The 25,545-nt window shown below is 39.3% G+C and overlaps 1 protein-coding gene across 3 annotated transcripts in view; it reads right to left on the minus strand.

Moving 5' to 3' along the window:
- PPP2R5E (protein phosphatase 2 regulatory subunit B'epsilon) overlaps window positions 1-25,545 on the minus strand; it is a 148,254-nt gene that overhangs the window by 38,962 nt on the left and 83,747 nt on the right. For all 3 annotated transcript variants that reach the window (XM_059914372.1, XM_059914373.1, XM_059914371.1), the window contains exon 4: window positions 2,647-2,748. In XM_059914372.1, coding sequence (XP_059770355.1) covers window positions 2,647-2,748 — 102 coding nt within the window. The remainder of the gene's footprint in view (window positions 1-2,646; window positions 2,749-25,545) is intronic.

Consider the following 25,545-nt stretch of genomic DNA (forward strand, 5'->3'; position numbering starts at 1 on the left):
ACAGTTAAAATCAGAGTGTGCAGGAGCAGACAACTAGTGAGGCAATGAGCCTAGCCAACCACCCAACAACCATAATGTGATTCTGTTGTTCTCTACTATTGTCAGAGATTTGGTAATAAACACCGTGCTTCCTTGCAAAATGTGGGCCAGAATCAGCAGCACACTGCTAATTCTGGAGTTAAGAAAAAGTGAAAAGGCTGAAGAAAGTGCTGTTTGGGTCTGGAAAAATCGATTGTTGGATCAATCATAAAGTAAAATGTTGAATTTAGTGATGGGTCACCACGACATGAATGACCTATCACGAACAATAAAGAAGTTTTCTTAAACATCCAACAAGGGCTCTTGTCAGTACTAAAACCACTTATTAGTGAAAATGGAAAGGTGACTGATTTGTGGAGTCAGAATATACAAAGAAAACACAGAATTCGTGAGATAAGTCAGGAGCCAGTACAAACACTTCCATAAAGCAAAAGATAGTGCCTTTTGACTTGGCCTTTGCTATGAATGAAGGTTGATTCGTGAATTTTAAGAGTAGATTCCTTTTTTTTTTATTTATTTTAATTTTATTGGAGTATAGTTGATTTATAATGTTATGTTAGTTTCAGGTGTACAGCAAAGTGATTGTTATACATATACATATATTCATTCTTTTCTCATACAGGCTTCTTTACCTGATCCAGCCTATGTCATGTTTCCCCCTGAGCTAAAGAAGGGGAGAGAGGACTACAGGCTGAAACAAGATGTCAACACAGATGAAACCAGCCTGTTTTGGAATACAGTTTGTGACTTTAGATCCATTAAGGGTACAGGTCTCAGCATCACTCCTCACTGTTGCTTTGGTTTTAAGCGTTGCAGATGACTAATGGTTAATGTTCCTGTAGTAAAGACAGTGTAAGCTCAAGATTTTTGGTGGCAGAATTCTGCTTAATAGCTTTAGAAATTAATTTAGACCCACATTTTATAGAGTCATTAAGCTTAGGAAGGATTAACTGAAATATTGAGTTAAATATTGAGTATGATAAAGTTTATCATACTTTAGGAGAAATTTATATCTATGGCGATCATGATTTAGAGCATTCAAAAAGCTCCTGCAAATGGCAAGAATGGTCTACTCTCTCTTCTTTGGGATGTAGACAAGACAACAAGTTGAAGCTTTGAAGACATCTCCTTCCCTGTCTTTTCAACCACAAGATGCAGGACTTTTCTGAGAAAAGTATCTTTTTTGTTTGCTTTGTTTTTTAAATTTCTTCCAGACTACACTGCACTTCTGTGAACTGGTGCCAAGCATCAAGAATAAGACATGACAAAAAGTCCATCCATTCAAAACAGTAATTCCATTTTTTGGGGTTTTTTTGGATTTTTTGTCACAATCTGGGATACACCATGAAAAGCACAAGTAGTTTTGCAAATTTCTTAGATTACAGATAGTATGTCTGGCACCTTATTAAAAAAATCAAGCATCTAAGATAGTAAATCAACTACAATGTTTTAACTAATTTACTCTGTATTTTGGCATTGGTAGCAGGAATACATATGTATAACATGCCTAGGTAAGAGTTGAGAAAACACAGCCCCTGAAAGCTCTCCACATAACTAGGGGAAAGAGCATTACATGTACATCTGCAGCAACCTTGAGCTGCCAAAGCAGGACAGGGAAAGCTGCAAATTTATGTCAAAAATTCTGAAGTAGGGAAAAAAATAAACCCTTAGAATATCTCTAGGCCTTATCTCCCTGCTGCATAGTTTTCTGCCCTTCAGAAAGTCAACTAATAACCATGAGCACACTTCTACCAAGATGCAGTGACTTCTGCCTTAGGGTGAAAATGGACAAGGTCATATTCCTTCTCTACCACCCCTTCCCTCCTCACTAGTTGTCACCCAGCCTCTGAGGACATTCTAACTGAATGGAAAAATGGCTTTGAGGTTCATTACACTCACATTTCCTTGTTCTACTCATTTGAGAAATGCTGGCCTTGAAAGAAGGCAGCCAGGAAAGGAGGATGGAAAAGGGCTAGTATGGATAAGTAAATACAATACAAATGGGCCTGGTGCTGGAAAAGGAGATGCAGGGGCGGTCCTAATCTGTCCTGGCACATGAGGATGATTGGAAAACATGGCCTTCTCAGTGCAAGAGTGCAAAATTGGCCTTTGCACAAGATTTTTTTCAGCTATTGCTCTTCCTTACAACACTGTGAAATAGCTATTGCAATTTGATTTTGCCCTTCCAGGATAAAGAAACACATTCGTGGTTATCATGAAGACAGGCATTCAAAGTCCCCCGGGTACCTAACTGCTGAAAATGAGGTACGTACTCTGTGACCTAATCACATCTAACTAATATTAATGTGAAAATAGTTCTGTTCTTGTTTGAGCCTCCAGCAGGAAGGATCACATAGAAGCTCTAATAAAACTGCTGGCTGAGCATGCAACCCAGGAGGGCCCACACTAAAGCCTTATAATGCTTATCATTTTATTCTTTTGGCATCCTAATTATCAACAGTAAGAAACATAAAAAGCATTCTCTAGCTTTCCAGTAATGTACTCTAACTTGATTTCTTGGTGAATAAGGCCTTCAAGGAATTCCCATGCTAATCAGCTAATGAGTTAATGGATCTTTCTTTTATAACAAATGGTAGTTCAAAGTACCTGTAAGTGTGGCCACGATGCCTCAAGGGTAGGTTCATCTTCTTCTGGATCAAATTCATTGCTGTCACTAGGAGGGAGAGTTCTGAATATATTGCAAGACACCTAAAAATAAACAAGCAGCAGAGTTAGCTGGAATGGAATCACCTCCTCAGCAGCCTTACACAAGGTCTTTGCGGCCAGCAGAAGGGAACCCAGACGACAGATGACAGGAACACCACCAGACTGGAAGGAGAACTCTTTCTATAGGCTTTGAGGCCAGAACCACCTCCAGGAAAAGATGGAAGATAGCAGAGCAGCACCCTCTTGAACAGTACTTGTAGCCCTTATAAGGCCTTCCCCACCCCAGGTCCCTGTGATCTTATGCCTTCTATCAAAGCTTGTGCTTCGTTACGTACCAGTCAAGTGTGCTCCTAATTAATCAGTTTACACTAAAACATAAATAACTGCTAATGGGCTTCATGTATTTCCCTTCTCAGGCTTATTCACGATTTGCAAATTTACAGTTATACTAATAGAAAAATTTCAGGCATCTACAAAAAGCAAATCAGAAAAGATATTTCAGAACCTGAAGTTCTTTTTAAATTTTATTTATTTATTTATCTAGTTGCGGCAAGTGGGGGCCACTCTTCATCAAGGTGCACGGGCCTCTCACGGGCCTCTCACTATCGCGGCCTCTCTTGTTGCGGAGCACAGGCTCCAGATGCGCAGGCTCAGCAATTGTGGCTCACGGGCCTAGTCGCTCTGCGGCATGTGGGATCATCCCAGACCAGGGCTCGAACCCGTGTCCCCTGCATTGGCAGGCAGATTCTCAACCACTGCGCCACCAGGGAAGCCAGAACCTGAAGTTCTTAAAATCGTATCTAATCTGTTCTCAGTTGGTTTACAAAATAGTAACAATGTCCAGGGTAAGATACATCTGTAATACAAATGTCTATAGACCAGGTATTCCTTTACCATGGGAAATTTCCAGATTAAATCCTGGATGCTCAAAGAATGGCCATGAGTTGATAACTGTTGAAACTGGGCTATGAAGAGATGAGGATTCATTTTACTATTCTACTATTTCTGCATATATTCCAAGATTTCTATGGTAAAATGCTTATTTTTAAAATGCTATTGCTACTATTTTGCAGTAACCTACCCAGGGTTCCTTCCAATTTCTATTCTGTTTCTTGTTCTATTACTTATCTATCCTCTCCTAATGACCTAAATGTATCCTCAGATCTAAAAAATAAAACAGGGGTGGGGAGGGAATTCCCTGGTGGTCCAGTGGTTAGGACTCCGAGCTTTCACTGCGGAGGGCCCGGGTTCAATCCCTGGTTGGGGAACTAAGATCCTGCAAGCCGCCGCTGCGGCCCAGAAAAAAAAGGGGGGGGGGGGGGCGGGGGGGACAGATTGCACCAGAAGCCTTTGCTGGACTTTCTGTATAAAGTAGAAAATACGAAGCTATAATATGTTGCTCTGGAAGAGGGAAAAAGAAAGGCTTCTGGAGGCCCATATAATCTGAATGTGTTTACTCATTTAACAAATAATTATTAAGTGCCCATTATGTGCACACACTGTTCTGGGCACTGGGACAATAGCAATGAACAAAGCAGATAAAAATCTGTGCCTTCCAGGAGTTCATATTCTAGTTAAAGTCATGATTATCCCTATTTTCTAGATATGGAAACTGAACCCAGATGTGTAAGCTATGGAAAGAAGATTTGATTTTATTCTAAGCGCAATGGGAAGCCACCAGTGGATCTAAACAGAGAAGTGACGTGGTTTGATTTTTACTTAAAAAAAAAATCACTCTGGCAGCTATGTATAGAACAGACAGGAAGGGGACAAGTTAGAAGTCTGTGGAAGTGGCAAGACATGATGATGGCTAGCAGAGAAGACAGAAATAGACTGATTCAAAATATATTCTGGAGGTAGTATTTGCTGCTGGCTTGGATGTATGGGGTGAACGAAAGGAAAGATTCAAGGATGAGTCACAGATATAAGGTCGTTTACCAAAGATGGAGATGACTGGGAAAGGGAAGTTTTCTTTGTTTCCTTGCCTTGGTGGGGAGATCCAGAGATCCAGTTAGAAATATGTTAAAGGAGCAATATCCAGGAGCCAATCAGGCACATGAATCTGTACCTCAGAGCTGGATAGGTCAGGACTGGAGACATACAGGGATTCATCAGCATGTAGGTGATATTTAAAGCCATGGGACTAAGGGATCTCCTTGGAAAGGAATGAATAGAAAGAAGGGAAAGGACCCCGAGGTATCCAACATTTAGAAACCAGACAGGGAAAAAAAAAAAAAAAAAAAGGCCAAGAAAGGCAAATGAAAAGGAGTAGGAGGTAGGAGAAAAAAACAGTAGAGTTTGGGGGTCTTAGGAGCTAGGAGAGAAGAGTGTCTTAAGAAGGAAAAAGAGGACATCAGCAGCAAATGTTGCTCTGAGGTGGACAAAGATGAGCATAGAGCAGCACTGAAGTGGGTACTATCACTCCCCAATTTACCACTGAGGAACTAGCAGCATGGATGCTGAGATCTGAGGTTGCCATTAGGAACCAGCAGTTATGACTGAACCCAAGCTGTCAGGCTCCACTATAGTGTTCTAGAAAAGTGGGCAGACTACCTCTTTTGCTCTCCTTTAGCTTAGATGACTGAAAAAAAAAAATTATCATATTAGAATATTTTTGCTATGGCTAATTACAGCATGCACAGTTATATTATTTTACTTTTGTCCCTTCCAATGATTATTAAAAATTATGTTTACAAAGAAACTGGTGACTTTTCAAATAACCATCAACCAATGACTTCTCTTCAACCAGCCAGTCATACTGTAATCAAAAGAGCGAAAATCTTTTAATTACTTGTTTTTGAATCTTCATTAAACTATACGTGTATTTCAGAAACTGAGTTGAGTTTTCATCCCAAGCGTGTCATTTATATTTACTGTACTCTGTAACAAGTTTTATTTTCCTCTCCCAAGATGTGAAAGTAAATCAAGGAAGGAAGGGAGGCAGGGAGGGAGGGAGGAAGGACAACTATACTTCAATAAAAATTAATAAAAAAAAAGAGAGAGAGAGAGAGAGATAAAAGAGGAGAGAAGAGGGAGAGGGAGAGGGTGAGGGGAAGAGAGGAGAGGAGGGGAAGGGAGGGGAGGGGAGGGGAGGAGAGGAGAAGAGAGGGGAGGAGAGGAGAAGAATGTTTTCTGTAATAAAAAATCTGGGTAAAAGGACACAAACTTCTGTTCCTCTGAACTCTCTGACACATAAACACTTATGGTGCCCACCATGGGCTGCAGCAAGTATTTGTTTACATATTTGTCTCTTCCCACTAATTACTAATATGCAATGTCATATTCACATTTGTTTTCTTGGCACATATGGGGCATCCAATAAATGTTCACAAAATAAAGGTTTGGATATATAATAAAACTGTATGTTTTGGTTTTGTTTTAACCAAATTTAAATTTAAATTTTTGAGTGATTTAAATAAACCTAGGTTATTTAACCTAAGATGTTTAACTCTGCACAGTGTTCTAAAACCTCTCTTTTGGTCAAAGCTTCATCTCTCAATTATCATCCCATCAAAAGAATGTTGAATTGTGTAAATAATCCAAACGGCAAATAGTTCTAAAGGCATGTACATCTCACTTAGCCACACACTGCCATTTCTTCAGATCTGCCTTCCTTACAACACTTTAGTATACTTCTAAACATTTAGTGTACTTCTAAACATTCACCATGAGTAATGAGGAAGCAAGGATCTATTAGGCTGGACAATTAATAGTCAACTCAACTGGTTAAGTAGTTCTCTAGCACGAATGGAAAGAATGTCAAAGCAAATCAAGTGTCATGGAAAAGGCCAAGCCTTTGACCCTGCCTAGCACATAACAGGTGCTTAATAAAAATGTCATGAATGAATGAACCATTGCTCTCATCCTTGAGAATCTATCCTAAGAAACTAATCTAAGACAAGACTGAAAAAACTACTTAAAGCAGTCATTTGCAACATTCTCCAAAGAGTGTAAAATTGGAAATAACCTTTATGTCCAACATTAGAGACGTACATCTATTTAGTAGAACACTGTGTAGCACTGAAGATGATTGCTATATTGAAGCACAAAGAAATGTTAGAAATAAAGATTTAGGGGGAAAGATGATGTGACTATAATGGTGTGACTATAATTATAAAGATAAGAATGAAAATGGATAACTAAAGGGAAATTAAGAAAAGCTGTATTAAAGCAAGAGAAATATGGATGAAACTCAGTAGTTGCTGTTTATCCTCTTGGGACACACCAAATTAGTCCTAAATCCATAAAAAGCATAAGTTATCGACATGCAGTATGTGAGTTATGCTTTTAATTTCAAGATGAAAATGCACTCTTGAATTTGAACAAGATTATTACCATCAGGAGAGTTAAAAATCAGTGCCTCTCACAATGCCTAGAGTCTAGCTCATGAATGAATGGTTGAAGGACTGAATGACTGGACCACTTTAACTATACATTTGAGCTCCAGAATCATGAGTTTAAATTTGGGTCATCCTTGAATGGGCTGGGGGAAAGGGGCGGGGGAGAGGGGAGTCCTCTAAATCCCCTGAATTTTCTGCAACACTTTGTATGTGTGAGCCCAATTGGGGAAAAGAGCCAGTTGACTTCACAAGATTTTCAAAAGACTTCCAAGATCTAAAAATGGTTAAAAACCACTGTGCAAAATAATAAATTTGCTTCCATTAAATCTTCCTTTATCATGGCAGCCACTTCTGATTTATAGCCCAGGTTTTAAATGGATTATTAAGTAGATAACATTATTAAATAGGTAATGGCAGTTGCATGCTATGCAAATGTGTCATGACCACAAGTAACCACCAGCATCACTCCTCACCACAGAGCAGTATTGTAAAGAGTCTATGTAGCTAGAAGAAAATGCATCCAGGTACTTATAAAGTCACAAACTACCTCTATTAATATATTTAAATATATGAGGCTCTAGCCCTAAGCCTTCTACTTTATTCCTTCAAAAACAAACTATCGAAAATGAACAATAGAAACAACCCAATTGAAAAAGGGCAGAAGACCTAAATAGACATTTCTCCAAAGAAGATATAAAGATTGCCAACAAACACATGAAAAGATGCTCAACATCACTAATCATTAGAGAAATGCAAATCAAAACTACAATGAGGTATCACCTCACTCCTGTTAGAATGGCCACCATCAAAAAATCTATTAACGATAAATGCTGGAGAGGGTGTGGAGAAAAGGGAACCCTCCTACACTGTTGGTGGGAATGTAAATTGCTATAGCCACTATGGAGAACAGTATGGAGGTTCCTTAAAAAACTAAAAATAGAACTACCATATGACCCAGCAATCCCACTACTGGGCATATACCCAGAGAAAACCATAATTCAAAAAGAAACATGTGAGGGAGACCTTCAAGATGGCATTAGAGTAAGACGTGGAGATCACCTTCCTCCCCACAAATACATCAGAAATACATCTACATGTGGAACAGCTCCTACAGAATACCTACTGAATGCTACCAGAAGACCTCAGACTTCCCAAAAGGCAAGAAACTCCTCACGTACCTGGGTAGGGCAAGAGAAAAAAGAAAAAACAGAGACAAGAGAATAGGGACAGGACCTGCACCTCTGGGAGGGAGCTGTGAAGGAGGAAAGGTTTCCACACACTAGGAAGCCCCTTCACTGGCAGAGACGGAGGGGGAAGCTTCGGAGCCATGGAGGAGAGCGCAGCAACAGGGGTGTGGAGGGCAAAGCGGAGAGATTCCCACACAGAGGACCGGTGCCGGCCAGCACTCACCAGCCCAAGAAGCTTGTCTGCTCACCTGCTGGGGCGGGCGGGGGTTGGCGGCGTGAACACAGCCTGAAGGGGGCTAGTGCGCCACAGCTAGATGGGAGGGAGTCTGGGAAAAAGTCTGGAGCTGCCGAAGAGGCAAGAGACTTTTTCTTGCCTCTTTGTTTCCTGGTGCGCGAGGAGAGGGGATTCAGGGGCTGCTTAAAGGAGCTACAGAGACGGGCACGAGCCGCGGCTACCAGCGCGGACCCCAGAGACAGGCATGAGATGCTAAGGCTGCTGCTGCTGCCACCAAGAAGCCTGTGTGCGAGCACAGGTCACTCTCCTCCCCTCCCCTCCCGGGAGTCTGTGCAGCCCGCCACTGCCAGGGTCCCATGATCCAGGGACAACTTCGCCGGGAGAACACATGGCACGCCTCAGGCTGTTGCAACATCATGTCAGCCTCTGCCGCCGCAGGCTCGCCCCGCATTCCGTACCCCTCCCTCCCCCCAGCCTGAGTGACCCAGAGCCCCCGAATCAGCTGCTCCTTTAACCCCGTCCTGTCTGGGTGAAGAATAGATGCCCTCAGGCGACCTACATGCAGAGGCGGAGCCAAATCCAAAGTTGAACCCCGGGAGATGTGCGAACAAAGAAGAGAAAGGGAAATCTCTCCCAGCAGCATCAGGAGCAGCGGATTGAATCTCCACAATCAATTTGATGTACCCTGAATCTGTGGAATACCTGAATAGACAACGAATCATCCCAAAATTGAAGCGGTGGACTTCGGGAGCAACAATATTTTTTTTTTCCTTTTTCTCTTTTTGTGAGTGTGTATGTGTATGCTTCTTTGTGTGATTTTCTCTGTACAGCTTTGCTTTTTCCATTTGTCCTAGGGTTCTGTCTGTCCGTTTGTTTTTTTGTTTGTTTTTTTTAGTACAGTTTTTAGCACTTGCTATCATTGGTGGATTTGTTTTTTGGTTTGGTTGCTCTCTCCTTTCTTATTTTTTTCTTTTTTTTAATTACTTTTAAACTTTTTAATAATTTTTTTTATTTTTTATTTTAATTATTTTATTTATTTTTTCTTTCTTTCTTTCTTTCTTTTTTTTCTCCCTTTTCTTCCAAGCCGTGTGGCTGACAGGGTCTTGGTGCTCCAGCTGGGTGTCAGGCCTGTCCCTTTGAGGTGGCAGAGCCGAGTCCAGGACATTGGTCCGCCAGAGAACTCCCAGCTCCACATAATATCAAACGGCGAAAGTTCCCCCAGAGATCTCCATCTCAACGCTATGACCCAGCTCCACTCAATGACCAGCAAGCTACAGTGCTGGACACCCCATGCCAAACAACTAGCAGGACAGGAACACAACCCCAACCATTAGCAGAAAGGCTATCTAAAATCATAATAAGGTCACAGACACCCCCAAAACACACCACCGGATGCAGTGCTGCCCAGCAGAAAGAAAAGATCCAGCCTCATCCAACAGAACACAGGCACTAGTCCCCTCCACCAGGGAGCCTACACAACCCACTGAACCAACACTGGGGGCAGACACCAAAAACAATGGGAACTATGAACCTGCAGTCTGCAGAAAGGAGACCCAAAACATAGTAAGTTAAGCAAAATGAGAAGACAGAGAAACACACAGCAGATGAAGGAGCAAGGTAAAAACCCACCAGACCAAACAAATGAAGAGGAAACAGGCAGTCTACCTGAGAAACAATTCAGAGTAACGATAGTACAGATGATGCAAAATCTTGGAAATAGAATGGAGAAAATACAGGAAATGTTTAACAAGGACCTAGAAGAACTGAAGAGCAAACAAACAATGATGAACAACACAATAAATGAAATTAAAAATTCTCTAGAAGGAATCAATAGCAGAATAACTGAGGCATAAGAACGGATAAGTGACCTGGAAGATAAAGTAGTGGAATAAACTGCTGCAGAGCAGAATAAAGAAAAAAGAACGAAAAGAATTGAGGACAGTCTCAGAGACCTGTGGGATGACATTAAACACACCAACATTCGAAATATAGGGGTCCCAGAAGATGAGAAAAAGAAAGGGATGGAGAAAATATTTGAAGAGATTATAGTTGAAAACTTCCCTAATATGGGAAAGGAAATAGTTAATCAAGTCCAGGAAGCACAGAGAGTCCCATACAGGATAAATCCAAGGAGAAACACACCAAGACACATATTAATCAAACTATCAAAAATTAAATACAAAGAAAACATATTAAAAGCAGCAAGGGAAAAACAACAAATAACATACAAGGGAATCCCCATAAGGTTAACAGCTGATCTTTCAGCAGAAACTCTGCAAGACAGAAGGGAGTGGCAGGAATATTTAGTGATGAAAGGGAGAAACCTACAACCAATATTACTCTACCTAGAAAAGATCTCATTCAGATTCGACAGAGACATTAAAACCCTTACAGACAAGCAAAAGCTAAGAGAATTCATCACCACCACACCAGCGCTACAACAAATGCTAAAGGAACTTCTCTAGGCAGGAAACGCAAGAGAAGGAAAAGACCTACAATAACAAACCCAAAACAATTAAGAAAATGGTAATAGGAACATATATATCAATAATTACCTTAAATGTAAATGGATTAAATGCTTCCACCAAAAGACACAGACTGGCTGAATGGATACAAAAACAAGACCCGTATATATGCTGTCTACAAGAGACCCACTTAAGACCTAGGGACACCTACAGACAGAAAGTGAGGGGATGGAAAAAGATATTCCATGAAAACAGAAATCAAAAGAAAGCTGGAGTAGCAATTCTCATATCAGACAAAATAGACTTTAAAATAAAGACTATAGGGCTTCCCTGGTGGCGCAGTGGTTGAGAATCTGCCTGCCAATGCAGGGGACACGGGTTCCAGCCCTGGTCTGGGAAGATCCCACATGCCACGGAGCAACTGGGCCCGTGAGCCACAATTACTGAGCCTGCGCGTCTGGAGGCTGTGCTCCGCAACAAGAGAGGCCGCGATGGTGAGAGGCCCGCGCACCGCGATGAAGAGTGGTCCCCACTTGCCGCAACTAGAGAAAGCCCTTGCACAGAAACGAAGACTCAACACAGTCATAAATAAATAAATAAATAAATAAATAAATAAAACGTGAATTTCTTTAAAAAAATAAATAAATAAATAAAGACTATAACAAGAGACAAAGAAGGACACTAAATAATGATCAAGGGATCAATCCAAGAAGAAGATATAACAATTGTAAATATTTATGCACCCAACATAGGAGCACCTCAATACATAAGGCAAATGCTAACAGCCATAAAAGGGGAAATAAACACTAACACATAGTAGGGGACCTTAGCACCCCACTTTCACCAATGGGCAGATCATCCAAAATGAAAATAAATAAGGAAGCACAAGCTTTAAAATGATACATTAAACAAGATGGATTTAATTGATATTTATATGACTTTCCATCCAAAAACAACAGAATACACTTTCTTATCAAGTGCTCATGGAACATTCTCCAGGATAGATCATATCTTGGCTCACAAATCAAGCCTTGGTAAATTTAAGAAAATTTAAATCGTACCAAGTATCTTTTCTGACCAAAACGCTATGAGACTAGGTTTCAATTACAGGAAAAAACCTGTAAAAAATACAAACACATGGAGGCTAAACAACACACTACTTAATAACCAAGAGATCACTGAAGAAATCAAAGGGGAAATCAAAAAATACCTAGAAACAAATGACAATGAAAACACAGCAACCCAAAACCTATGGGATGCAGTAAAAGCAGTTCTAAGAGGGAAGTTTATAGCAATACAATCCTACCTCAAGAAACAAGAAACATCTCAAATAAACAACCTAACCTTACACCTAAAGCAATTAGAGAAAGAAGAACAAAAAAACCCCAGAGTTAGCAGAAGGAAAGAAATCATAAAGATCAGATCAGAAATAAAAGAAATGAAGGAAACGATAGCAAAGATCAATAAAACTAAAAGCTGGTTCTTTGAGAAGATAAACTAAATTGATAAACCATTAGCCAGACTCATCAAAAAAAAAAAGGGAGAAGACTCAAATCAATAGAATTAGAAATGAAAAAGTAACAACTGACACTGCAGAAATACAAAGGATCATGAGAGATTACTACAAGCAACTATATGCCAATAAAATGGACAACCTGGAAAAAATGGACAAATTCTTAGAAAAGCACAACCTTCCGAGACTGAACCAGGAAGAAATAGAAAATATGAACAGACCAATCACAAGCACTGAAATTGAAACTGTGATTAAAAATCTTCCAACAAACAAAAGTCCAGGACCAGATGGCTTCACAGGCAAATTCTATGAAACATTTAGAGAAGAGCTAATGCATATCCTTCTCAAACTCTTCCAAAATATAGCAGAGGGAGGAACACCCCCAAACTCATTCTATGAGGCCACTATCACCCTGACACCAAAACCAGACAAAGATGTCACAGAAAAAGAAAACTACAGGCCAATATCACTGATGAACATAGATGCAAAAATCCTCAACAAGATACTAGCAAACAGAATCCAACAGCACATTAAAAGGATCACACACCATGATCAAGTGGGGTTTATCCCAGGAATGCAAGGATTCTTCAGTATACGCAAATCAATCAATGTGATAAACCATATTAACAAATTGAAGGAGAAAAACCATATGATCATCTCAGTAGATGCAGAAGAAGCTTTCGACAAAATTCAACACCCATTTATGATAAAAACCCTCCAGAAAGTAGGCATAGAGGGAACTTACCTCAACATAATAAAGGCCATATATGACAAACCCACAGCCAACATCGTTCTCAATGGTGAAAAACTGAAACCATTTCCTCTAAGATCAGAAACAAGACAAGGTTGCCCACTCTCACCACTATTATTCAACATAGTTTTGAAAGTTTTAGCCACAGCAATCAGAGAAGAAAAAGAAATAAAAGGAATCCAAATTGGAAAAGAAGAAGTAAAGCTGTCACTGTTTGCAGATGACACAATACTATATATAGAGCATCCTAAAGACTCTACCAGAAAACTACTAGAGCTAATCAATGAATTTGGTAAAGTAGCAGGATACAAAATTAATGCACAGAAATCTCTTGCATTCCTATGCACTAATGATGAAAAACCTGGAAGAGAAATTAAGAAAACACTCCCATTTACGATTGCAACAAAAAGAATAAAATACCTAGGAATAAACCTACCTAAGGAGACAAAAGACCTGTATGCAGAAAACTATAAGACACTGATGAAAGAAATTAAAGATGATACAAATAGGTGGAGAGATATACCGTGTTCTTGGATTGGAAGAATCAACATTGTGAAAATGACTCTACTACCCAAAGCAATCTACAGATTCAGTGCAATCCCTATCAAACTACCACTGGCATTTTTCACAGAACTAGAACAAAAAATTTCACAATTTCTATGGAAACACAAAAGACCCCGAATAACCAAAGCAATCTTAAGAAAGAAAAACGGAGCTGGAGGAATCAGGCTTCCGGACTTCAGACAATACTACAAGGCTATAGTAATCAAGACAGTATGGTACTGGCACAAGAACAGAAATATAGGTCAGTGGAACAGGATAGAAAGCCCAGAGATAAACCTACACACATATGGTCACCTTATTTTTGATAAAGGAGGCAAGAATATACAATGGAGAAAAGACAGCCTCTTCAATAAGTGGTGCTGGGAAAACTAGATAGCTACATGTAAAAGAATGAAATTAGAACACTCCCTAACACCATACACAAAAATAAACTCAAAATGGATTACAGACCTAAATGTAAGGCCAGAAACTATAAAACTCTTAGAGGAAAACATAGGCAGAACACTCTGTGTCATAAATCACAGGAAGATCGTTTTTGACCCACCTCCTAGAGAAATGGAAATAAAAACCAAAATAAACAAATGGGACCTAATGAAACTTAAAAGCTTTTGCACAGCAAAGGAAACCATAAACAAGACAAAAGACAACCCTCAGAATGGGAGAAAATATTTGCAAATGAAGCAACTGACAAAGGATTAATCTCCAAAATTTACAAGCAGCTCATGTAGCTCAATATCAAAAAAAAAACAACCCAATCCAAAAATGGGCAGAAGACCTAAACAGACATTTCTCCAAAGAAGATATACAGATTGCCAACAGACACATGAAAGAATGCTCAACATCATTAATCATTAGAGAAATGCAAATCAAAACTACAATGAGGTATCACCTCACACCAGTCAGAATGGCCATCATCAAAAAATCTACAAACAATAAATGCTGGAGAGGGTGTGGAGAAAAGGGGACCCTCTTGCACTGTTGGTGGGAATGTAAACTGATACAGCCACTATGGAAAACAGTATGAAGGTTCCTTAAAAAACTACAAATAGAACTACCATTCGACCCAGTAATCCCACTACTGGGCATATACCCTGGGAAAACCATAATTCAAAAGGAGTCATGTACCACAATGTTCACTGCAGCACTATTTACAATAGCCAGGACATGGAAGCAACCTAAGTGTCCATCAACAGATGAATGGATAAAGAAGATGTGGCACATATATACAATGGAATATTACTCAGCCATAAAAAGAAACGAAATTGAGTTATTTGTAGTGAGGTGGATGGACCTAGAGTCTGTCATACTGAGTGAAGTAAGTCAGAAAGAGAAAAACAAATACCGTATCCAAACACATATATATGGAATCAAAAAAAAAAAAAGGGGTTATGAAGAACCTAGGGGCAGGACAGGAAGAAAGACACAGACGTAGAGAATGGACTTGAGGACATGGGGAGGGGGAAGGATAAGCTGAGACGAAGTGAGAGAGTGTCATGGACTTACATATATTACCAAATGTAAAATAGATAGCTAGTGGGAACAGCTGCATAGCACAGGGAGATCAGCTCAGTGCTTTGTGACTACCTAGAGGGGTGGGATAGGGAGGGTGGGAGGGAGACGCAAGAGGGATGAGATATGGGGATATATGTATATGTATAGCTGATTCACTTTGTTATAAAGCAGAAACTAACAGCCCATTGGAAAGCAATTATACTCCAATAAAGATGTTTAAAAAAAAAAGACACATGCACCCCAATGTTCACCGCAGCACTATTTACAATAGCCAGGACATGGAAGCAACCTAAATGTCCATCAACAGAGGAATGGATAAAGATGTGGTACATATATACAATGGAATATTACTCAGCCATTAAAAGGAATGAAATTGGGTCATTTGCAGAGATGTGGATGCACCCAGAGACTATCATACAGAGTGAAGCAAGTCAGAAAGAGAAAAACAAGTATCATATACTAACACGTGTATGTGGAATCTAAAAAAATGGTATAGATGATCTTATTTGCAAAGCAGACACAGACGAAGAGAACAAATGTATGGATACAAAGGGGGAAGGGGGGGTGGGATGAATTGGGAGATGGGGATTGACATATAAAGACTATTGATATACTATGTATAAAATAGATAACTAATGAGAACCTACTGTATAGCACAGGGAACTCTACTCAATGCTCTGCAGTGACCTAAATGGGAAGGAAATCCAAAAAAGAGGGGATATATGTATACTATAGCTGATTCACTTGCCTGTACAGTAGAAAGTAAAAACACAACACTGTAAAGAAACTATATTCCAATTTTTTAAAAAATGAACAAAATAAGTTGTTAAAGTATGTTAGAAGAATTTATTTTTCAACTATTTTATTTTAATCTACACTGGGGTCAACGCAAAGAAAAAAAAAAATTAAGAAATAAGTGTCCCTTCCCCGTGGTTCCCAGTTCACACATATGGGCACATAGTTCACAGTGTAAAATGATATATTGGTCTTCCAAATGATTATTTAAGAACCATCCATTTAAACTTGAACCGTTTAAATTTTTTTCCTTCACATTCAACAACAATAAAAAGTAATAAAAATCTTTCTGTGATGCCAGAAAAAACAAACAAAAAAAAGAATGAAAGAAGTGTCCTTGAGGTAGTCTAATTCATTTTCATTTCAACGATATTCCAATAAACACTGAATGTTGGAATCAAACTAAAGGCTTGAAGGCACTGGCCTGGCCTCCAGAAAGTGACGATGAGGACAGAAAGCAAAGCTGGGGGAATGGGAGGAATGGGTATTAAAATCTGGAATGTTAAAAGCCCTCCTCAAAGACAGCAAACCTAGGATTAAGGATTCCACTGAGTTGCTTCTAGAATCAGATAATGTTAGAGACTATCTAATCCAGCTCCATTTGTATGAAATGAGAAAAGTGACGTCCAAAGAGCTTGTGAGTTTTTCAAGGTAACACAGCGCCGTGATCTGCACAGAGAGTTCTTGGGGTTCTTTCCTTGACACATCACCTCCACCCCAACCCCTGAAGACCATGTATGGACCCGACTTCTTTATATCGCTCTCTTTTTCCTCTGATTCCCCCCACCATTTCTTTTTATCATTTTTATTACTCTCTCATTTTCCCATCCCTCCTTTCCCATCACCCCCTTCTTAGGTTTTTGGCCTGTCAGTGGCCCTCAGTGGCATCCATGGGCACTGTTTACCTGAGAGCATTCAGGCCTAAGCTGATGACCTTGCCCGGCACTAACAGAGAAACAAAACAAGCTCTGCACCCCTGTTGTCTGGTTCAGCTCCCCATCATCAAACACTGTGATGACCGCAATGGTTTCCTCTCTGGTGTTCTGCTCCTCCCATCCCTACTTCTCACCTTGCGCAATTAGATTTTGAGCCCCTCAAGGGCTCTTTACTAATTTCTGAATGCCTAGAGCCTGATATACAATGAATGGAAATAAATAGGGTTTCCAGATAAAATACAGTGTACCAGTTGAGTCTAAGTTTCACATAAACAAATAGTTTTTCGCTCAAGTATGTCCCACATACTGCAAGGGGACTGAAAAAAAAATTATTCATTGTTTATCTGAAATTCAAATTTAACTAGGCGCCCTATATTTTTATTTCCTAAATCCGACAACCCTAAGATAACACCAATATTAATTAAGAACCTCTACTGGTTACAACTCAGTTGTGACTCAGAACTGGCACTGTAACACACGAGGGAAGAGGAGGAGAGGGGGATATTGCTGCGGGCAAGGCCTAGGACCTAACAGCTGCTTGCTTTGAAGGACTGGCTGCTCTCTTATTTTTCAGTTCTTTAGTTTCCTGCTGATTACTGTTAACTATGGCGTAAAAAAAATAAATTACGAAGTCTTGGCCAAACGTGAAAGAGAAGATTAAAAGGTTCCTAAGTGCATGGCCCGAGAAGCAAAAGAAGAAGGCATACTTTTAGGCATACTTTTTTTTTTTTTTTTTTTTTTTTTTTTTTTTAGGCATACTTTTTTCATCAGTTTTTGATTAAACAACTTATTACTTTTTAACTTGCAATATTAAAATACAACTACTAGGGCTTCCCTGGTGGCGCAGTGGTTGAGAATCTGCCTGCCAATGCAGGGCACACGGGTTCGAGCCCTGGTCTGGGAAGATCCCACATGCCGCGGAGCAACTAGGCCTGTGAGCCACAATTGCTGAGCCTGCGCGTCTGGAGCCTGTGCTCCGCAACAAGAGAGGCCGCGAAAGTGAGAGGCCCGCGCACCACGATGAAGAGTGGCCCCCGCTTGCCACAACTAGAGAAAGCCCTCGCACAGAAACGAAGACCCAACACAGCCATAAATAAATAAATAAACACTTAAAAAAAAAATACTAATATTTTAGTTATTTAACACACTGCAGAAAAATAAATAAATAAATAAAAACTCACTGTCCTCAGTCCCTTCCTCTCCATAGAAACTACTAACTTTACACCATGATTTTGGTCAACATCTTGCTGTTGTTATTGCTTAAGGAAAATAACTAGCACGTTATAAAAGAACAGAATGTGTTAGCACCTAGTAGCTAGTCACTAAGTATCTGCCAGGATTAATAAAGAACAAAACAGAAGGTAAGGACAATAGAATGAGTATTACTTTAAAAAAAAAAACAACAACTATTTAACTTAAAGGACTATTAAAAAGTATTTTTAAAAGGTATTAAAGGAATACTTTTTATTTCCTTTAGTTATATATTTGTTAGCACTATTAATACTTAAGGCTTGGGAAAACCAGGCATGTAATGTAATCAGGGACCACTTTCACCACAGCATAACAAGGCAACTTAAATCATCTTCCCTGTGCTTTAAAAAATTTTCTAGATGATTAAGTATCATCTTTCTTTGATAAAAGCAGGTGAACTTGTTGATATCAAAAAGATTTCTCCCTCTTTCATCTGTGAAACTATAATTTCATACACTTATGCAATACTGCAAGTATACCAACTGTAAATATAAAAATGACATCATAGCTATAAAATACATTTTCTTGGGATTACATCTAAGAAGCAAATTTTCTAACAAAAAAGAACTATATGAAGAATGTTAAATAGAGAACCTTCAAGCAAAATTCAAAGTGCCATTATTCCTCTAGCACGATTTGTATTAAGACCTCATGCAAGTAACTATTTCAATGATATCCTTGAGTTTTTCACCCAGTTCTCCATTCATTCATTCCATAATCCATCATCTATTGAAAAGAAACAAATGACTTAATCCAGCATTTATAATCAGAGGGAGGACCCAGTAAATGCAATGTTGAAGCTAGGTCATCGTGCATTATTTTCATAGTAATTTGTGTTAGCCCAATAGATGCATCTAAATAGATATAGTAAAACTAAATCTTGAAAGAAAATAGGAAAATCTCATAAGTAGTTCATCAACATTTACCATGGATGCAATTTTCAAAAACAATTACATCTAAAACAAAAGTGTGAACATAAACAAAACTTACTTTAAATCTCTAACTCAGACGTTTGAACAGAGAAGACTATTTCCAAACATACTAGGATTTGTATTAAATATTCAAACTCTAAGAATAAGAACTAAAATTCCAATAAAATTTGCCTAGATACCCTGCTATGTTATGTATGTTTTATAACATCAAAGTAATAAATAGCATATACACATAATGTCAAGTTACTTTTGGTAGCACCAAATTTAAGAATTCTTAATGGTCCCAATGATAAAGAACCTTTCAAACCTGACTCTCAACCTCTTTAAAGTAATTATAGATAAATAATTATTCATAAATAAAAACAAGGGGAAAAATCCCAAAGCACTTGTAATTACGCTCAAGGAGTTTAGAGCAGATAAATATCTTTTAAGCTGATGCTCTGATTAGGAAACAAATGGCAACGTTTTCAAACTTTCAATTAGCACTTAATTTAATTCACTGGCAATTTGTTCAATCAATAATTTGTTTCTGAAGCCAAACTATGTCTTTTAATTACCGCAATAAATCTACCGTAGTCTTCACTTCAGACTAGGTATAAATTCTCTTTTTAAACCTCACTGTCTACGTGAATGGCTGAAGCTGTTTAAAAGTTGTGGAACCATTAAAATCCCGTATTCTAGCATAAAGACAAGTCCTTAGCACTAACTCTAAAAAGCAGAAATTTAATTAAATCAGTATGACAACTTCCTAGACTATAAGCCATCCACTGCAGGTGTCACTTTATTCTCTAATATATTAAATATGTAACTGTCATCACTATGTAATATTATCAATACAATTAAAATGTTCAGACAGGCGTTTCCACAAGTTATTATTCAAACATGCTCACTTGAGTTAAATATGATTCCTTGAACCAAAACCACCTCGGCAATGCTGGTGTGTGCCACCAGCACAGGTCCTCGCGACACAATAAGCACTAAAATATTGTGATACATAGGTGTGTCAAGCTACTGCAGCAAGGTTGTTCACGTTTTTATCATAAAACCACTTTTGTGGACAAAGCTCTATACCTTTCAGAAAACATTCACCGAACCAGAACCAAAGACAGAGAGCACTGTTTCCACGTGACTAAGAAACATGTACTTCTGACAGTTGTGAGGTTTGTTTTACAACTCGGAAATTTAGACGAGGATTTAAAAGATTTCTAAAGTCAGTGATTACAACCTAATTATTGTTACCCCATTCATTGTCATACCTTAAATCTGTATTAACAGGGCTTTCTAGGACATAGCAGCCATTCTATTAAACCTGATTTCTGAAATGAGGCAGAAAGAACATCTTAAAATGATGAAAAGCTTAGCAGTCAGTTGAAGAAAGAGAGGAACAAACAACAAAAAAGGAAGTTTAAAAATTTATGTTGCCCAATTAGAATTTTTAAATACATAGCCAAATTCAAAAGACAAGATTAAAGTAATAGAAATTTTGGTCATGTACTATTTTCCTAACTCACAAGGATACCATCATTTTTACTTATATTTCCTTCATTAAGTATTTCTTTCAAAAAAAAAAACCAAAAACCTGTTTTCATTGATGTTATTACTGTTGCTGTTGGTGGTAGCAGTATTTAGTTGATAATTGTTATGATCAATTGGTGTAACTGGATTTTTCTGAAAATAATTTGATCCCTTTAGACAATCAGTTTCTAGAAGGATCAGAGCACTGACCACTGCATGGGAAGAAAGGGATCTGTCCATGAGAGATTAAGACCAGAGAATCAATAGAATTTGAACACAGATCAAATGTAAATACTAGGTACACTTTTGAGGAATAACATCAACATTTAGTTACAAGGAGACAAAAGGGAGAAAGTGCGTGAAGGAAAGGTCTCTGTCTTTTGTTCCATTCTGTCTGACCTACCACATGCCCATCAGAAGACAGCAACGCGCCAATAGCAGGAAAAGAGATCGGGAGGGTAGGGGGATGCAAGGGAAAGAGGAGAATGTCTGAGCAGAGCCCCCTCCATGTGCACTTACATAAAATTCAAAATCTCACAAAGCTAACTAATAGCATTAATGCCAGTACAGAGCAAGGAGAGAGGACTCAAACCCACAAAATCAGTGCTCTTACTCACAGTGCCACATCCGGGCAGATTAAAATGGGAGCCCTGTATGAGAGGGTGGCATTGAGACCGGCTGGGCCATTTCCTTACCACAACCCCCCTTTCGTCCTCCCAGGAACTCTCCTCTTATTGGTGCCTTTGGGTCTTTTCTCTTGGGCTTGTCTGATTCTCCAGAAAAGAATCATCCATCTCCAGAGTAGCGGCAAAAGGGATCTGGGAGCTGGGATGGGGAAGAGCGTTAAGGATCTTTCCACTCAACATGATTCCCTGCTTTCAGAAAGGTACCATTGTTCTGAACTGTGCCTAATATCCCTGAGTCTAGATTCCCTCCAGTTTAGCCTCTCCAGAGAGCAGCCCTTCAGTCTTCTGCTGGGAGTTGGGAGGCACAGTCATCTGGCTGCCTGGTTTGGGGGGAGTGGGTAGGATCAGGAGTTCCAGCTACTTCTTACACAGACCTTCCACCAAGTCTCCTGTTTTTGCCCCCATGCACCCTTACTTTGAAAAGCATCTTTCTGCACCTTCCAGGGGTTAATATGGTATGAGTTGGCTACTTCTGAACTGTCCTTGCTGTTGCTTAGGGTTCAACTGTCTCTTTTCAGCCAGGGTAGTGACCACCAGTTCATTTGCTTTCTGGTTTCCAAAATGTTGAGTCTGAGATGTCCTCTCCATTTTGCTTTGTTCCTGTGGGCTTTATTTCCTTTCAGTAATTTTTGTGTGGGTTCGGAGATAAAGGAAGTAAACATACGCATGTATGTGTTCAATTCCCACTATTTACTCAAAAGTTAGCAATTGTTTCCTATTAAATTATTTCTTCCATTCTCCAGTAACTTCTGCTAATTCAGGCAATTTAATTTTCTTATGCAAAAATGTCAATCCCCCATAAGTGGGAAAGAATCCAGTAGAACGACAAGAAAACTAAATGGCAGCTGCTCTAACCTCAGCCAAGGTAAAGTGAGAGATGCCCACATCAAGCTTTCTTTCTCAGAATTAGCACCAACCACAGTAAAAGGTCTTAGTGTGAAGCAAAATAGAAAGCAAAGCACGTTCTGGATCTTGGAATACTGAATAAAGAAGTCAAATGAATGCCTCAAAGTCATCAATTTCACCCAATGAACAAGTACACAAATCTCAAAAGAAAAATCAGCACTACAACTCAAGGTCGAGCAAAGCTGAATCCTTGGCATGATGCTCTTGTCTCAATACTCAGTTCTCTGTCATCTCTTCTACTATAACTTCTGTTTCCAGGGCACTAGGATGTCCTTAACTCCATTATTTCAAGTTATGTACAGAGCAATCCTGACATCTCACTAGATCTCAAATTCATTCTAGTCAAAACCAATCACATCCTCTACTTCCCCCTGAAAGAGAATTCTCTTCTCACCTTTCTCATCTGTCTAACCCTTTGGAATTTTCTTTAACTCTTCCTCTCCGCTACCTGCTTTATGCAACTTATCAACAAGTCATTTTATTTATTCCTTCACAATGTCTCTTGGGGCTAATGGTGGTGTTACTTTTATTCTTTTTAAAAATTTTTTTTGACGTGGACCATTTTTAAAGTCTTTACTGAATTTCTTACAATATTGCTTCTGTTTTATGTTTTGGTTTTTCGGCCACGAGGCATGTGGGATCTTAGCTCCCAGACCAGGGATGGAACCCGCACCCCTTGCAATGGAAGGCGAAGTCTTAACCACTGGACCACCAGGGAAGTCCCGGTGTTACTTTTAATAGTGGAACTTGAGAACAGTTTAAATGTCCCCAAATGGGAAAACCGTTAAGTAAACAATGGTATATCCACATGATGGAGTATAAGGCAGACACTAGAACGATGTTTTTAAAATATATTTAATTACATGAAAGCATGTCTACGTCATAATTCTAAAGAAATTTTTAATGCAAAATTAAATATATAGTAAGATTAGAAAAAAAAATTTAACAAGGGAAAACAGGAAAGGGAACAAGGAAATTTTCTTAAGTGACGGCAATGTTCTAGATCTGGCGTTATGGTTACATGAGTGTATAGAATTGCTAAATTCATTGAACATTCACTGCCTAAGCCCTGTTCTTAAAATTGTATTCCATGTAAGCATATCTAAAAATTTTTTATTTAAGGGAAAAATCTCATTTTAAAACAGTGACTAGGAGGAAACTGGCCAAAATGTGGACAATGATTGAATTTAAATAATGAAACTATGGATCATTTTTTTCTCTGGCTTCCAAACTTTCTTTGATGAGCACAGGAAAAAAGAGAGAAGATGGGGAAGTTCCTTTACATATTCTTTTCCAATTCCTCTTCCTTTGCTACCATCTGACAAGATTAGGACAACAGCCTTCTGCCATCGGCCATCCTGGGTTAAATCTGCCAGCCAAAAATCTCTGTAAAGGAGCTGGCAGGAAGCTTTTTTTTGTGGGGCAGGAGAAAGAAAAATAAGAATATCGTTTACATTTCACCTCCTATTCAAAACCTTAGCAACTCCCTGCTTGCTGTCCACAAGATTAAGTCTAACCTCTTCTACTTAGCTTGCCAAGACCTCTGTAATCTAGACCCATCCCTGCCACTCCATCTTATTACCCACAAGTTCCAACCACGAGCCCTCCACTCCCGTTCGTCTTCTATTTCAAGACTAAACTTTGCTCAAAGTAAGAGGCAACTTTTTACCTGCTGAAATGCTGACAGTAACGTTAAATTAATTCTCTCTAGAGTCTATTATCGCCACACGAACCATCACCGGGAAATGTTTCCCACAGAGAGACAACTATATTGCACTGTCTCCAAAATTGGAAATGTAGCAGTGAATCCAAAAGTGAAGATTGTTGATATTAAATCTTGGAATCCAAAAATAGAGGTGTAAACACTGCAATAGTCATAGTGCTTAACTGTGTATAAATACGGAGCAGGCCATCTTGCTGCTGGCAGTCAAGCACTCACGTCCCACACACAGGCTAGCCCTGTGATACCAGGTTTTTGCTACATATCATAATGCATGGACTGCGGATCCTACATCCCAGAAAGGTACTAAAACTGGTAAATTAAGTCATTTTGGTAAGAGCCAAAGCGCACAAGTTGATAAAACAATAACAACACGGGGTTTTTTTGAGAACACGTATAGTCCTTTAACATCTGCTTTGAACACTTTATGGTTCAAAATCAGCTAATGCTAAAACAAAATTTAAACCTCTTGAATTTTGAATTAAAAAAACGCACACAACACTTGAGGCTCCTGAGGCAGAGTTTCCGGCTATTGAGTATGTGTTCTTATATGAAATCACTGAAAATAAACAGGAAACTGTCAAAACTGTCACTGCCCCTTACTCTGTGTCTGTGTGTAAGTCTCTGTCTCTGTGACCCTTCATTAGTAAAATAAAGCCCTGAGCTAAAGGGTGAGCAGTGAAAACAAAACACACCTGACCTACATTTGACCAGAGATTAACATCACCCTTTACCAGATACTACTGCTTCATAATAAATTGAGTAAGATACGCCCCTCCAGACAGACAGCTCTCCCTCGCCAGCCTCACTGAGGCACGCTGGCCTCATCTTGGAGGGGGAGACAGGAGAGTGGGTGTAAGTTCCTGGGAAAGAAACCAAGACAGGGTTCTAGGGGCAAGTACTGCCCACCAACCCTTTTAGCTTCCTTTTTCTGGGGGGGCCACACCGCGAGGCATGCGGGATCTTAGTTCCCCATGCCCTCTGCAGTGGAAGCATAGTCTTAACCACTGCACCGCCAGGGAAGTCCCTAGGTTCCATTTTCAATGTGCTTTTAAAGACCATTGCCTTCCAATTATTTCACCCTTCAAATAACTACACTTACTTTCCAGAATAGGGCATGACAAACTCCCCACTTTATACCTGATGGCAGCACAAATACAAAACTCAATTTTCTAGCACCTTATCTACAAAGCTTAACAAATTTTTCCAACTTCTAAGAGAAAAAGCCAAATGTCCCGCAAAAGGAAGAGGCCTGCATTATTCCAGAATGTTCTACCCTATTCTCATAAACGCCTTAACTTCTTCAGGAAGGGAAATTCCATGGTATTTCAAGGTGGCCCATGGAGCACCGGCCCAGCCCCCGCTCTCTGTTTGTAACTCACCTTTCTGTAGGGCCAGGAAACATTATACTCTCCAGAATACCTTGCTTATCAATTTTATTAAAAAATAAACTCACTCTCCAACCTACCAAATAGTTATAACAGGTCCTATTTTTATTCAGAAACATCCTCTCTTCTGTATGTCACCCTCTG

This window comes from Balaenoptera ricei, chromosome 2 (genome assembly GCF_028023285.1).
Source record: "Balaenoptera ricei isolate mBalRic1 chromosome 2, mBalRic1.hap2, whole genome shotgun sequence".
In the NCBI taxonomy this organism is placed as follows: domain Eukaryota; kingdom Metazoa; phylum Chordata; class Mammalia; order Artiodactyla; family Balaenopteridae; genus Balaenoptera; species Balaenoptera ricei.